At 39.0% G+C, this 16,208-nt stretch overlaps 1 protein-coding gene across 2 annotated transcripts in view; it reads right to left on the reverse strand.

Moving 5' to 3' along the window:
- Positions 1–903: 903 nt before the first annotated feature.
- Positions 904–16,208, reverse strand: part of MAP4K5 (mitogen-activated protein kinase kinase kinase kinase 5) — a 46,340-nt gene continuing 31,035 nt past the window's right edge. For both annotated transcript variants that reach the window (XM_009574802.1, XM_009574810.1), the window contains exons 18-31: positions 16,133–16,174; positions 15,407–15,491; positions 15,237–15,316; positions 11,463–11,523; positions 10,496–10,498; positions 10,292–10,406; positions 10,098–10,156; positions 8,632–8,735; positions 8,068–8,245; positions 7,019–7,087; positions 6,211–6,303; positions 4,310–4,380; positions 3,514–3,569; positions 904–991 (exon numbers count right to left, since the gene is read on the reverse strand). In XM_009574802.1, coding sequence (XP_009573097.1) covers positions 904–991; positions 3,514–3,569; positions 4,310–4,380; positions 6,211–6,303; positions 7,019–7,087; positions 8,068–8,245; positions 8,632–8,735; positions 10,098–10,156; positions 10,292–10,406; positions 10,496–10,498; positions 11,463–11,523; positions 15,237–15,316; positions 15,407–15,491; positions 16,133–16,174 — 1,104 coding nt within the window. The remainder of the gene's footprint in view (positions 992–3,513; positions 3,570–4,309; positions 4,381–6,210; positions 6,304–7,018; positions 7,088–8,067; positions 8,246–8,631; positions 8,736–10,097; positions 10,157–10,291; positions 10,407–10,495; positions 10,499–11,462; positions 11,524–15,236; positions 15,317–15,406; positions 15,492–16,132; positions 16,175–16,208) is intronic.

Below are 16,208 nucleotides of genomic sequence, written 5' to 3' on the forward strand. Positions count from 1 at the left end.
ATATATAAAAAAAATACACACTGCCGGTCAACTTAACACACATGCGCACATGCACACACACACATATGTATATTGTACACACCCACCCAGTAGCAACATGTCTGATATCAATATTATATTTTGTGTACACACACCCTACATCTAGTAGTAAATAAGAAAATCCCTTTTATGGCAATTCTGCAGGCAAAAAAATCAATACAAAATACTTTGTTGTACAAAACTGCATTTTTACAAGATCAACCAACATTGTAACATACCCCTCAATAATGCACTACATCCCTACAAGAAAAAAGAATAATCAAATATTTATACAATTGTAAAAAAAATTGTAAGCTGCTCTGCAACCTTCCTTTGCTAAAAGTTAGATACATTACACCATTCTAGCAGCAGATTAATAAATAAGGATTAAATAGTCTATTATACAAAGCCATACTGAATGGCAGATTTAAAACCAAAAAGCTTTGCAGATACTTTCACTTCCTACACAAATCTTTTTTTTATTAAGAATAAGACTCAGTATAAAACAGGGAAACAGCCAGCACTGTATCTATATCTACAGAATATAAGGAAAATCCAAGGGAAGTAAAATATTTAACAGTTTATGGCACCTTTACTGCAAAACATTTTTTTAAAGGCTCTGTTTCCCTATAACTAATGAGTAAAGGGCTATTTATCTCATAGCTTTTATTAAGCAAACTCGATATAACCAACCACACAGTGGCAAGAGACAGAACCAGCTGTTCCCAGCTGCAAAAATGTATTGATTTCCACCTTAAAACAACATCATTTAGGTGTCAAGAAAAGAAACAGTAAGTCACAGTCCCGCTTGTACTGAGTTTCCTAACGCTTCTTTGTTCCTCGTGTGGCAAATTCACTCTGTTATTTGCGTTAGGTTACTGTTGCTTAGTAACTATTTTCATGTCCAGCCAAGATGTAGAGATTGCTGTGTGCAGTCGGATTTTCTGTTGGCCTGCTTTCTAACACTACCACTCTGCAATCAAACACAAACAGAATCCAAAATGGTTAGTGGCAAAATACAAAGCACATGGTATAACTACCAAGAAGGAACAAACTTGTTGGTCACAGGTTTCTACAAATTGGAGTGATGTAGGTTCTCCTAAATATCTTGGGTATTCTATTCTTTCAATCAGTTATCTCATTTTCCAGCATCACTTCTGATAAAAACACTAAAGCGGAATATACAACGAACAGAGGACTAGAAGCAGCTTCTTGAACCAGAACCCGCCCCTCTCAACCACAGAGCCACATGCAATGTGTTACAAACCTCTTCCAAACTGATACCCTCCACCTTGAAATAAGCTATGTCCTCTGCTTCGATTGGGAAGTTATCTCAGAGCCAGCGTTGTGAGGAGATGCAACCCTCCTATCATCTGCAGCCCGAATATGTTTATACCTCCTACATCTTGCGATAAGCATCAGCTACTAACCTAAACAGTTCTCCTCCCTTCTAAATATTTATCAGCTGATGGGTTCATAGGAACACTCAACCCCATCTCAGCCTTTGTCCTGCTGGATCATGTTCCTGCAGGCTCCTCTGGAAAACCTGTCTCTCCCTGTCTTGGCATGCTGACCGCTGTCTTCTACACATCTGTCCCATGCTGAACCTCAACAATCATCTCAGTGGCTGATATGGTCAGGCTTTTGACCTCCCCTCTCCCTTTGAACTGCTTAGCTCCTGCATTTCTCTGCACCAGTTCCTAGGACAACATCCTGTCATTTTTAAGATTAAACTTCTCTCTGCTTTTTGTTTTCTACCTGCGTATCAAATAAGCCAAATGTGTGACTTGAACTCTGAGTTGGATTTCTCAAAGGGAGCCCCTGTCTCAGGGTTAGCATTGCACACACTCCCCTCCCATGTCACATTCCTCGAAGAGTTTTCAAATGAAGTCTCACTCTTAACAGTCTCTGTCCCTGATCTTCACTTCTGCAACTCTGTAGTTCTTAAGGGATCCAAGCCAAAAACGTGCTACCAGATCTCATTCACTTGAATGGCAGAAAAGACTCCTGCTCCATTTGTACAGAGATAGAAAAATACAAAACAAAGGATTTGGCAGTTCAGTGAGATCAAAATGGAAGAAAATGGCTTCTCTGCAAAACTGCACACAGCAGAAGGACTTTTACCTCCAACCCCAAGAAGTGCTTTGTACTAAGTTGTTATTCAGACATGCATGTCTTCTATGAAAGTGCAAGCTGACCAGATGAGATGCTGCTTCCAATCCCTCTGTGTGTTTAGGATGCTCCTGTATTCACCAGCCCAACACAGAAATATGAGCCATTTAAAGGTACCAATTCCAGTACGCAAGAAAGATTCACTGATGGTGGCTCAGCACATACCTGGACTAATACATATGGCATCTGTACCGCAGTGGACCTTAGCAAAAGATCATTCTTGCAATAAAACGCCCCCTGCTCTGCTGGGAGTAACAGGGAAGGAAATTACCACTGCCTGTCTGCAAAAGAGGGATAACAGCCAGAAAAGGCAGAGTATGCATTGTCAGAGGTTGCACTGTGTTTGTATTTTTGAGATCTGAGAGTCAGCAGTGGCAAGGACCCTCCCTCCACTTCCAAGTGCAGGGATCAAGTACAGTGGGTCCTAGGTGACTCAGGTGCAAAGCAAAGACTTCAGCTGTTTCTTGTACAGGCTACCCCTCCTCTTCAAAAGAGCTAGCACGCTCTCACTCTCTTTCTGGACTGGGGATCCAAGAATGCAAGTACACAGAATTATGGATTACTTACAGAAAGCGAGTCAGAGCCAGGCTTCCCAAAGGCCAAATGAGGGAGCAGAAGATCAGGGATTAGAACTGATTTCTTGACTCATTACTATCTACTTCTACAGTTAGCACTCTGGCTATCTGAGAAACCACAAGTACGCATGTCCAAATCCGGAGACTGGGGTAGCTTCTCTGCTAAGGTTTCAAACCTGGAGGCAGCTGCACCTCTTCCCAGCCTCTGCAGCTGCAAGGAATCATCTGCATGTTATGGGTAATGGGTGAATTTAGACCACTGTGCATTGAAACCTGTATGCGATCTAGTTTGCTCTGCTATTTCCAGACCTCAAGGTCCAGAGCAGCAAAGATTTTTTTTAAGTAACTAACTGCCAAGATAATTCACCAGTTCACCAGAAAAATCCAAGCCAGAAGTAAGCTTTTCCAGAAGTGCACTGGGCACCCTGCTTACCACATGCCAAAGGCAGCTCTCATCTCTCCCTGCGGCTTATCTCCTCACACCATTTTTCTATATGCTTGTGTTTGTGTTCACACTTCTGTCTCTGCAGTGGAAAGTGGGGGAGGTCACAGGGGCTCTTAGTAATAATTTTTGACGCAGATGCAATCACTAATTAAATTTTTGGCTATTGCAGGCAGAAACAGTGTTACTGCCTCCCCCAGGACTGCCTACAGATAGATCTGTGGTGGGCTGGAAGCCAATTCCAGCTGGAAGCTAGAAAGCTGGTTTAAACAAAATAAAAGATTTATGTTTCTTCAAGGTGATTACCTGTCTGATCCCAGTAAGCGGAAAACCCTGGTTTCATCTGATATCTCCTGGGTAACCTGTAGAAAAATGGAGACATTTAGGTCCATTTCAGTGGCAAAATTAAATTTATTGGGCTGAGTTGGAAGGAAAAAAAAAAAAAAAAGAGATTAGTCTTTTGAAAAATTCAAATACAATTTAGTGCAGATTACAGGACTGAATCAGGTAATTTGATGCCAAGCAAAAAAAAGTTTTAAATTTCGTAAAATACAAGTTATTTAAAATAATTTTTGTATTGTAGACTGTTATCAGTCTAGATGACTTGATGGCACAGATGGAGTATGTTGATCAAATCTTTGTCAGCAGAGACTGACTAGCTTTCCCTGCATTTTCACAGAGGACGCCATCAAAAAGAACAGTGTTCTTTTTGAAAAAAGGACACTTTTTTTAAAGGGACACTTTAAATAAAAAATAAAAAAAAAAGAGTGTCTTTTTTTTTTTTTTTTTTAAAAGGGATGCTGCCAACTCGAGCTTTTCATCCAAGATCCAAGAAACCCAAATGCTGCTTACACCAGATCTCTACTGGCTCTGTGCAGAATGAGTTGAGCAGACTCTGATATTCTTGGGAACAGAGCTGGCTAAAGCATGTGAGCTTTACCAAGAGAAACATATGCATGCAAGTCAGAGAAAGCAACCAGCAAGCTGAAGGAATGACAACATGGAGCACGAGCATTAGCACTAGGGAAGAGGGGCCAAAGGATCAAGTGGTAAATAAGGAACAGGAAGAAATTAAATCTGGAGAGACTGGGAGATTACTTACTTCATCTGACTTAAAGCTTTTGCCCTGCATGCCATGTTTCCAGAAGGCCAGCACACTGTCTTGAAGGCACACTGCAAAGGAGAAACACAAAATCAGACCTGAGCATGGCTTATCTGAACCAGAGAAACCTGGGTTTCTCACTAGCAGTGATAATGGGAAGCATGTGGAGAAAAGTACGTGGTGAGACTTGGACTCCTGGTAGAAGAACCAAACTCCAAAATCACTGTAGAAAAACTGGATCTGAGACACACATTACTTTTTAAAGTGCAATTCAAAACATACCACTCAGACATTCCCTGTTTGCCAGGACAAGATAGGCATCTCTGGTTTTTCCTTTTCTCCCTTTCAATTCTATTCTCTGGATCTTTGTTTTCCTAATGATTCTGGAGAAAGCACCAGGAAGTATATAAACATGCTGCCAACCAAAACACTGTGGGTTGCTGGAAATTACAGATCGTTTGAGTTATTATATTTACTTCAAAATAGATGCAAGTATGAAAAATGAGGAGAGTCTTCCATTCAGGGCCAAAGAGAGAACACAGAAAGCTACCAGCTCCGAATGATTTAATTACCAGACTGCTGAAAATAATGGATGAAGAGCCTGGTGTTCTCTAAGCAGTGTTAGAGAAACATATTTTACACCATGTTTTATTTTCCTAAATCCTACTTGTTTTCCTTTACTATCACTTTGAGTCACATTTTGTATCTGCTTGGTATTAGCCATGTCCTAAATACACAGAACAAAGGCATTCAGCAGAGTCCTAAGCGCAATGTTTGTCACAACAGCCTTGGACTAATCTTCACCTGCTACTCCCCACTCCACCCTGCAATCAGAGAATGAAGAGTTGTTTAATACCCTGAATTCCCAGGAGACCACTTGGAGTGTAAAGAACCGCTTACATTATTCAATGTCAGCTGGTAAGTGCAAGACTTTGGGATAAATGCTTCTGTCTATGAATTCCTTCAGAGTTCAAGGAAAAGGCAATGGTCAAGTCATGTTATGCATGCGTCAGCAGAAGATATTGTATGATAGAAGTACAGCAGTTAATTAGAACATCTCAGAATTTAGGGAAGAATCACAGGCTTGATTAAAAATATCTTCCTTCAGGACGGGTCTGACATATCTAAATAGAGATGCTGTATGAAAGAATGTGCACTGCTTTACCAACTGCTGTTAAAATACAAAATACCTATGTCAAGAATCTTCTTCTAAAGGGAAGATGCCTGAGGAACCCAGAAATGCAAGTTGTACAGAACTGCTAACAAAAACAAGTTGTGTCTTTACTGATTTTGATTCCAGAAAGAAGTTCAGTTTCTGAGATACGGAATTATTAAACTTACATTAATTAGATACTTCTGAGAGCTTATTACAGCAGAAATACTTGCTTGACAATTACAATTCAAGTTTTAGAAGCAAGGCTGCTGTCCTCTAATAATCTAAAGACAGCAGCCTGTCCTCTAAGAATTAGATTCAAATACTATTACCCTGACTGTTAAAAAATGGATGTGCTATCACTTTAAATAAAATCTTAGCTTTTAGAAGACTACACAAATTTATGTATTACTAAATCATTTTTTCCTCCCCAAACGTTTTTCTCAGTGCTATGGAAACGACCAGAAACTAGTCAGCCTTTTTTTCAACTAAATCATGATACATCCTACTTATAAAACAGAAATGACACCAGATGGAAACACACGCAGATTTGACACACTATCTGGCCTTATTTTCTTCTGCATGTCAGTGGAGACAAAGAGACAGCCCACAATATCCTGACACATGCAATTTTTAGGGTCAGGCCCCACTGGGTGCACTAGACCAGTCTAGATTATTAAAAAACCTTCAACACTCATCTCTCTGAGTTCTTAGTCCTTGAGAGACAATAGAGAAGCAAATCACTTACCCACTGACTCAATGCAGAAATCAAAGCTCAGCTCGGAGGCCAGTTTCTTGCTTGACTTCAATTTCCCTTGTAAGTTCACAATTTTCACAAATTCTCAAGAAAAACAGAAAAACAAGTATTAAAACCCACTGCTGAAAAGGATTACTGACGTCTTTAAGTACGAAAAACTAATTTCATCTTTCAGGGACAAAAAAAATGCCCAAGCCTAACATCTACAGTATTTGCCTAAAATGAATCCAATAGTATCCTTCTCTCAAAATAAATATAGAAAACCTTCTTATACACTTTGTATGTTTTTAGACTCTACTGACAGCCTTCCTGCAAGTAACAAACAGTGCAGAAATGTGAATTCAACATAAAGGTTGGAAATTTAGGCAGACTAAGTCATTGCAAAGTTCTCATTGATGTATTTACCTCTGATGCATGAGAATTACGGTTATAATTACTGTGTATGATGGAGTGTTAGCTATTTGTCCTGCTAGCATATGCAACAGGCAAATGTCACTTTTTCCCAGTAAATTTTGAAAATTTCTGATTGGCATATATTTGAATTCTGATCTGTAATGCTGCATTACACTTCATTTTGAAAAGAAACAAGAATGATACACACACGAAGAGGGGAAGTGGAATCACAAGAATCAAAATGAAAAACCACTTATCTGAACTGTATCTGTTAGGAAATATTACAACACAAATTAGTAATGAAGGGAGAAAAATTAACTCGTGGGTAGAGTTAAAATCAACAACTGTAGCAAAACAAGTTTTGCACAAGGTGTAGTAAGTTGCCCAACAGAGACATGTTACTTACTGTCCAGGCAGACTAGGACAGTGTCTCTTTCCAGCTGTGTTACGTGAATGGCATCTAACTGCTGATTGCCTTGTGAAAAAGAAAACAGATTATTTTATATCACATCATAAGACTGATCGCAGTCTCCCCTCCCCTCAACGTCTCACCAATTGCTACAGCCTTTTCAGTACACTACGAGCCTTTTGCAATCTACAGTATTTGTTACTTTCTCAAAATTTTTTTAAGGCTATATGATCCCAGAATGTTCTGGGAGGAGTACAGGGCCTCAGGACAAACCCATCCGTTCAAAGCATGTATTTAATATGAAAGCACTACTGTTTATTGGCCTAAAATACATTTTATGTTACAGTTCAGCACAGCAAGTCAGCTTCCTTCATGAAGAGGCACAATAATGAATAAAAGGAATCATCAAGGGAATCTTCGCTCCCAAAAAAATGCTCTTTTCCCATAAATCCACATCTGGAAAGGTTATTTTGCTGATATTAAGCTAGATTTAATAGCTTTTCTAGTTTTTATTAATGAAGTCCTTGGTACAGCTGCTAAAAAGCAGTATTTAAATGTAAAAAAGTATATCCAACAGAGCCAGCAGAGAAAGGCATCTGCAAGATATCAACTAGCTTTTGAAGATAAAACAAAATCTTCTACTTATTAATAGCCAGCTGAAGATGACAAGCCTCCCCCAAGGGCTGGAGGACAGACAAGAATGCATTTATGTGAGTCTTTACAGAGGAGAGAAGGGGAAAGAGGAGTAAGCCTGCCCCCAGGAAAAAGTATGCAACCGCAAACGAGAACCCAATCAGCAGGGTCTGCATTACTATTTAAGGACATTTATAAAATAAAAGATGTGTCTAAAAATGAAGTCTTTTAAGAAAAAGAGTTTATACTGAAGTTGGCAGGTCATCACAAGAAGAACCTGGGATCAGCTTCAATATGCTTTAGGTAGAGAAGCTGCATCATTTTGCCTAGCCTGAAGGGTTTCCAAATGGCCTCTGAGGAATCCAATAGTTATCAGACAATAACATGGCTGCAAGATGGACCAACAGTCTTACCTGCACCAATTTCTGTAAACCACGAAGAAGCAGAGTTCAAGTTGATTGTCTCAAACTGAACTACCTGATTTGGTTCAGTACCCTTACTGATAGCTACGCAGACCATCGGGTACTCCTGCTCTGGTATCACTAGCATTTCAAACACATTCAAAGGGCTTGGCAAAGGAAAATCAAAGTGCTGGAAAAAACATAATAAGGCATTTGTAAAGTTTCCTTTTACCTTGGAAATAAGAAACCTAAAATAACATGCACGAAGTATAAAAGATATAGAAGAATTTTTCACTGCTACAAGAGTGCTTTTTTAAGACAGCATGAGCTGTGAGCAACATTATGTTGCGCGGAGATGTATGTTAGTCTGTTATTGCTGGTACTGGGTTTGATCCAACACTTGACTGACTTCAGTCACAAGATTTTCTTAGTCAAAATGTGTCAAGCCAGATTTTCAAGTGTTCAGAACCCACAAATGGGACTAGCCTGGGATGTACTTTCCATTACAAGTTCTGGAAAGGTTATTTCAATAAATATATAATGATTAAATGTTCTACACTAAAGTGAAATACTTACCTTTATTAACATGAATTTCTGCATTGGCTCATACCACTGTAGTAGAACAATTCCAGACTGCAATGCACCACACAGATATTTATGTCCTGTGTATGGATTTCGTACTATATAAAATAAACAAACAAAAAAAACAGGAAAAAAAACCCGCAAATGTTTTAAGTCCAGGAAGTTCAATGCATACTTGAAAAAAACCCTGCAGCTGTCTTTACAAATAATTTAAGAAATAGTATCAGTTTCACACTGGTAATAGCCTTCTGGCTTGCCATTCAAATGTCCACAGTGATTAATACTGTGCTACATTCCAGACAAGTTCAATTATACTTATAATTAATAACCACTGGCATTCTTTGAGTCCCAGTAAAAAGGCCACATGCTGAGCGGCCAGAAAAGCTGTAACACCTTCTTCCTGGGGCTGTGTGAGCAGAGGGAGTGAAAGGTCCAGGTCAAGTTGTGATTTAAATAAAAAAAATTCCCAAGCAGTGAAGATGCCCCATAACTTCTTGTGAGCTTTGACAGCTAATGCAATAATATGATGAAGGCTTTGGGGTTTGTTTTTTTTAAGCTCAGTTGGATACAAGACCAGCCTGACTTCAGGAATCATTTGTAAATACGCCTACTGTAGACACTTTACGTGAGCTAAATGGGATATCCCAAGTTTGAAAACTAGGTACTTTATACTCTGCTTAAGCATTTTTAAGAGTGTAAAGGTACACTCACACACAGCACTAGGGCCAGTTTTCAAAAGGACATGTATTTTGTAGAAAACACAAGCCTTTCTGAAAGTCAGTGAAGCCAAAGACAAACCTTGTAACTCCACAAGCTTTAACTCTTTTCTGGGCACTTAAAACTTGGGCGATGGCTTCACTCCTCCCCAGACTGGCATAATTTTTATTCATGTCCAGCCTTTTCTTTGTGGAAAATATTCTTTTCAAGTTAGCATCGCTAAAAGTTGCATCTAGGTCAAAGCTTGAGCCAAACTGACAAAGCAGAAAGGGTATTTGTGCATGTGCAACAAGTCTAGGATTCTGTAACAAGCGTTACACTCGCAGGCAGTCTGCAGGTCACAGTAACTAGTTGGCTTGGGTGCCTGCCTGAAGCCAGTGATCCCAAACATCGATTTACTCACTGAGAGCTTCAGCAGCTCTCAACGAGTATGTGCAACACCCGTCAGCTGTGTGCTACTGGCATTCTCCAGGGTTCCCCTTTGGATCTTGCTCTAGACAGCAACATTTCTAGGTTAAGAGCTGATATGAAAAATGCTTTTCCACTGAAGAGCATAAAGACCTCCACATTAATTAAAAGGAAAGCTATGCACCAGTTAGGCACAGCATTAAGAAATAATGTAGTCATACTGTTTTCTGAACAATGAATTAACTGTAAGTTTATTAAAAAGAAATGAGTTTAAGACATGCCATGCCCAACAACAAAGGCCAGGGAAAAAATTGCAAAACTGAACGCCTACTCACCTATACAGCATTTGTGGCATCCTTTTGTATCAGGGATCTTTGTTGTTAAGGCAAACTTCCTGGAATAACAATTACGGAAAAAAGGCATCAACAAGAGATGCCGAAGGCCCTTCATGCTACCAATTCAACAGCACAAACAGTATTTATGGGAATTTTCACTTGTTAATAATTGTCTGTAAGTGAAAGATTTGTACCTTGGTAATATTTTGTCAGGAAACCTATGGGTTTGAATATGAGCAGCTAATCCTGTTTTTTTGGCTTGTTCAAACAAAGCTATTAAATTATGGGAGTAGAGCTGGAATGTTTTCCCTGTAAGAGAGAAAAGCAGAATTGATATTGCAGCCATGCCTCCAGCAGAGAACTGCACATTTTACAAAAATGTATGTATAGAAAATTACCTTCTAGAGAAACAGAGCACGTGCGTCAGATATTTCAAGTCCAGTTATGAAGAAAAATAAAACAAGACAACAATAATATAGAGAAGACATGGCATTCAACTCAAAGTTCATTTCAGTAACATTAAAGCAGCTCTGAAAGTTAGTTTTATGTATACATTTTTAAAGGCTGTAATTATACACCAACAATTAATTATATCAGGACATCTTCTGTATCTATAAATCCATAAAAGTAGTGTTACACAAAATCTTGCATTTTTAAAAGCACAGTCCTACAATTAGTGTGCATGCCACAGTGCCTGTTTCCTACCTACAATGTCCTATTCCAGGACAACTCCTGAAAAATATTTTTTTTTCAAGAATCAGTCTGCTGGATTAGTATTATATTTCACAGCCACCTCATTCTCATTTAAATTGAGACTGGTTTTGTTTTAGGGTGGATTTATTTTCTGAATGTGGTTCATACCAAAGATGCTGCCAGGCTACAATACACTGAGAATGATCAAACACAGCATCTACATTTTGATAATGCACCTATGTTAAACCTTCCCTCATCTTGTTCGGACACATGAAAGCCATCCATATTCTGACTCTCCTAGCTCAGGGATCAAAGAAGAGGACACTGTTTAGATTCTCTAGGCATTTTCAGTCAAATTCCAGCCTTGGCAGAAGCAACTCTTGTCTGACAAATTCCAAGTGCTGAACCTTTCCAAACTAACTAAAAATAAATAAATTAAAAAAATATGGTGGGACACTGCAGACAACTGGCTCTACTACTTGTAAACGTCCAGTTTTATCTCTGAAAGTCTTTCACATTAAAACACTCTTGAAACAAAGCTTCCTACACAAACAGAAGAAATAATGCACAGTTTTCTACTTCAGTACAATCAAAATACGTGGTACTGAATTATGACTTTAAATACTTCTCTCTATTTGTAATTTTATTAATTTTCCCTGTATTTATACATACCTGACAAGGACATTAAGGTGTTATTGATAACATACAGCCAGGTGCACTTTCGGGGAAATAACTGAAGAAAGAAAACATTTCCATTAATAGAAACGTACAGGAATTTCTAAGCGTGGTTTTCTCTGCCTGCTCCACCTCTGCCACCGTTCCTGCAGGGATCAACACTGGAGAAAGGCCCAGCTGCAACTACATTTTCCCCTTTAATTCACTCTTTGGACCCTTGCTTAGCCCTTTTCTCTGTCTGAAATAGTTTTCATTCCTTCCTTCTTCTACCCCTGAAACTTTCAAACTTCCATTTTTCTTTATTTTTTAATTAGCAGCACAGAGCCAAAGTGCGACAACTGGCAAGACTGAATACCATATATAGAGAGATATAACTTGCTCAGGAATGACAGCCAGAGAAAGAAAGATAACATTATTTCAGAAACTTACTAAACCCCACAAAAGTCAGAAGAGGGGGAAAAAAGCATTAGTATTTTCTGAGCAACTTGAACTATTACAAAATCCTGTATTTTGTGGGACTTCCCTGCCTGGCTATTTGTGTTAGCCTGCTGCTTTGTAAACAGACAGTTCATGGAAAGTATTGGGACTTATTTTTGTTTGAGAGGGAAGAAGTGATTCACGGGGCAGCTAGTCTAGATTTGAGAAGATTTTAAAGTTAAGAACCACCTCTTGACAACCTGAAGGGAATTTTGATAAAAGTGATGGCAAATGACAGCATTCGGGAGTCTCAACAAAGGAAGGAATAAGGACAACAAAATAAGGACAAGGATTTTGTAAAAAAAAAAGACGACTAAATTTATTGAATAGTACTCATAGGTAAGTCCTCCCACAAGAAAAAAATTCCAGTAAGAAAAAAAAAGGAGTTCAAAGGATTAAGCTGTTTCTGAATGAGAATATTAAAAAAAGACAATAGCAGGTTGGTCCACTGAGGGAAGTTGTTGCAGAACACAGCAGAAGATGCTTGAATCAAGGCTCTGAAAAAGAATGATTTTACTGGTTCATGCAAATGTCCATCTAACCTAACATCTGTTTCCAACAGTCACCATAAAGTGACACAACTTCTCCTAAAAATGGTAAAAACATGGAAAAAAAGGTGTATCATACTGCATTTAATGCTCTGCCAGGCACCAAGTTCTTCAGCTCAGAAATCTGCTGAATCAGATACGGGCTTTATGCATTTAGTGAGCTTCAATGGATTTATCCTCCATAAATTTGTCCAGTCTCCCCTCTGATCTCAGGTAACTCCTAGCATTTGCAACTTCCCATAGCAAAAAGTCCCAGGCCAGCTATCCACTGTTTATTTTTAATTTGGCTCCCACTAGCTTCATTTAATGGTCCTACTGGAAGAGAAGGGGAATAGTTGTTCCCTATGAACCCTCTCCAAGCTGACCCAAGATGGGTAAATATTTCTTATTTCCCCCTCATGCCTTAAGTATCACAAATACATAATACAGAAATACTGAAACAAAGACACAACACTAAGGACGAAGAGGCAGTCACAAGATAAGCCTGAAGGAAGAAACATAAGAAAGGTTAAGATGCAAATCAAATTAACAACACAAGAGAAGTCGATAAACGTCGTAACTGGGAAAACAAAAACTGCATGACAGGAAAGAAAGACTACATGATTAACACAGTTAATAGCACTGGGGTGGGAACTTGTGCTAGAAGCAGAAGAAGAACACATTACACACTATTTCAACTAGATACACTCATGTCAGCAGGTCCCAACGAAGTTTACTTTACACTACTTAAGAACTGGCTCAAACCCCAAGGTCTCAGTAATGATTATATTCAAGAACTGATTAGGGCAGGCAACGACCTCAAGTACAAACACAGTACCTATGCCAAATACAAAGGGTGGTGGGAACTGCAAAATAGTCTGACTGACTGACTGGATATCCAGAGTAGTACAGGAGCAAGCCACATACTTTTTAATTACCCAGGGATAAGAAGAGCAGCTAGTGCAGACTTGTGCAGAACAGGCTGTATTTGAACATCTGAATTTCCTTCTTTAACAGGGTAACTGCCCTGCTGGGGACAGTGAAACAGTAAGATGTGAAACAGATATGAAGGACCTTGTCCTGCGTGCCATTTCCATGTGCAAAATAAGAAAATACGGGGTAGAAGAAATTGCAGAAAGAAAACACATAACTGGTTGGACATAAAAACAGCCTATCTATCAACAATTTGCTGTTTAATAGAGGAAAAAGCAGCCTGTAGATATATAGTGTCTTCTCTGGTCTGGTGCTATTCAGTATTTTCACTGAAAAACTAACAATGGAATAAAAGTATACTTCTGAAATTGGGAGATACTAACCTTGGAGAGACAGCAAGCACTCTGGAAGATGCGAGCAGAATTAGAAGTTGGAGAATGTTAAAAATGTTCATTTGGTGGGGAGAAGTCATGAAATGAATAAACGCAAAAAAGGAAACAAGTGGCATGGCAGAAGGACAGTTGTAAAGCCTCTGGGGTTTGTAGTGGATCACGCTTGACCTCTCCAAACTAAGGATGCTCTCACAGAAAAGGAAACTTTCATTTTGGGATACACTGGATGTCATAAGTAGACACTAGCAAGTTCTCTCTACCTACTACTGGCATATCTAAGCTTTCAATAGGACAAAAAAAACATGTGGACGAGTCCAAAGAAGACTGTTACATGAAATAATTTAGGAAAACGTACAAGGAAAGAGATTGCTTTGACTAACAGCGTAAAGAGAAAATTGAGGTAAGAAAGCCAGGGTGCCTTCAACAGCTGCCACCACAATTTTTAAAAATGTATTATAAAAGTAAGTAGTTGTTCCCCATGTCTACTGAGGCTACAGAATGATAAGCAACTTCATATTCAGCTCTATCCTATTGCACTCAGGTGCACCCTCAGCTCTGTTAACTTGAAAGGATCTTCTAATTGTATTGAATTCAAATTCCCAATTCTCACCATCAAGCCCTTTATAATCTTCTCTCGCTTTTGCCTGTGCCAAACTACCCCCTGACATGACCTTGCTGAACTGCTTCCCCTTTTCTTTTGTCCCTCTTGAGTTCTGGCCCCTAGCACAATACTCCCAGAAACAGAGGACTTTCTCCTCTTAAGCACAGATCTCTGTGCAGTGCCCGTTCTGTGAAATCATCTTTCTCTCACTATTACTCATGGATACACCCACCCTGCCACCTCTGCTTTCTGACCTGACCTGTGTCTCGACTGAATTTAACGCTCTTTAGAGGCCTGAAGTGCCTTTGTGAACTGCTTTAGAAACCTACAGGTATAAATCTCATTATCAGCATCCACCAACACTTCCAAGAATACTCTGCTACTCCTGATTCTAAAAAAGCAAATCTAACAATACTGCGATTGCATGAAGTGGCTTTGGAAAGGGTTAGAGAGCCCAAGAAAACAGAAGCAAACGCCTATTTATTGGTGATAACAATGCCAGCTAAATTAAATGGTTGACGGCTTTGGTAGCATCCAGTGGAGAAGCAATATGCCATCTAGTGGAGATAAAATGGAGAGAAAGGGCAGGTAATTGGTTGTCTCCAAGGAGCAGAAAGGTGTTTAATAAAATGAGAATGCCTTTGAAAGCAATGTTACATAAGCAGCAACAAAAAATTCAGGTAGGTAGGGGAACTATTAATTTTAGGACTTCAATTGCTTGTTTTGATGTGAATCAGTTTATGCCACAAAGCCTGGCATCCCATCTACTCCCTCTAACATCAAACTTTCTTGCTTCATAATATCCCTAAATCTATTCTGTGTTCAATACACCAAAAATCACCTGTTCCATTGTTGCTTCGTGAAGTTCATTCAAATTCAAAGTATAGATACCTTCTTCCGTGCCAAAGATAATGTACTGATCTAAAAATTTAAGAGAAATTGATTATTTCACAAGCTCATTACCACTTTGGCAACAGGCACGTTTAAAATACAAACCTAAAATAACTTTACCTTTAGTATCTGGATGTATCCATGATGTTGCACAATTAATCTTCAAAGGACAACCATCAAAGACTTTGGAAAAACACGCTCCCATCTGAAAGACACCAAAACTGAAACCTGAAACAAGCTTACAGTATAAAGTGTTTATTATATTCTGGCAGTTGGCCAACCTGTACACACCACTGCTCTTTTTTCAGACTTTCAGACAAACCTTCTCTAATATGCTTTGATGCAAAAACATTTTTATGTTCCCCAAAAGCTACAATGCAGCCTTCCAAACCTTTTCATAGACTTCATATACATTAAGAAATGCAAAGAGGGATCAGAATGATATGAACAATTTCAAGCACCTAGTGGGTAAGAACAATATTGAGTGCTTATATAAATGGCATATGAAGGGAAAAGAAGCAGAAATGTTGAAGTAATAACACCCTCTCGCATCACTATCACCTCTCCCCCTTTCTCTTTACTAAGCAGAAACTGCCACTGGAGATCACAATCCAGAGAGTCAGTGAAGTCTCCAACCCTTCACATCCAGACTGAATGGTGAAAGAAAGTTTTTAAGAAAAGGAAACAAATATAATGGATTCAGTACACGAAAAGTAACTGGCTATGAGATGCAGAAAATCACCCCAAGATGAGCTGGTGGCTTATTCTAGCATAAACCTTCTGACACTAGAGAGATGCCATGACAGCAGGCTTCCAATAACCCCTACTGCAAATGAGATTTCTTACCAGCACTTTCGGTGTTGGTGGTAAACCATTGATTGCTGGCTTCTGTGGGAAGAAAGAAAGATCATGAAATACCTCC

Source organism: Fulmarus glacialis, unplaced genomic scaffold (genome assembly GCF_000690835.1).
Source record: "Fulmarus glacialis isolate BGI_N327 unplaced genomic scaffold, ASM69083v1 scaffold18280, whole genome shotgun sequence".
In the NCBI taxonomy this organism is placed as follows: Eukaryota; Metazoa; Chordata; class Aves; order Procellariiformes; family Procellariidae; genus Fulmarus; species Fulmarus glacialis.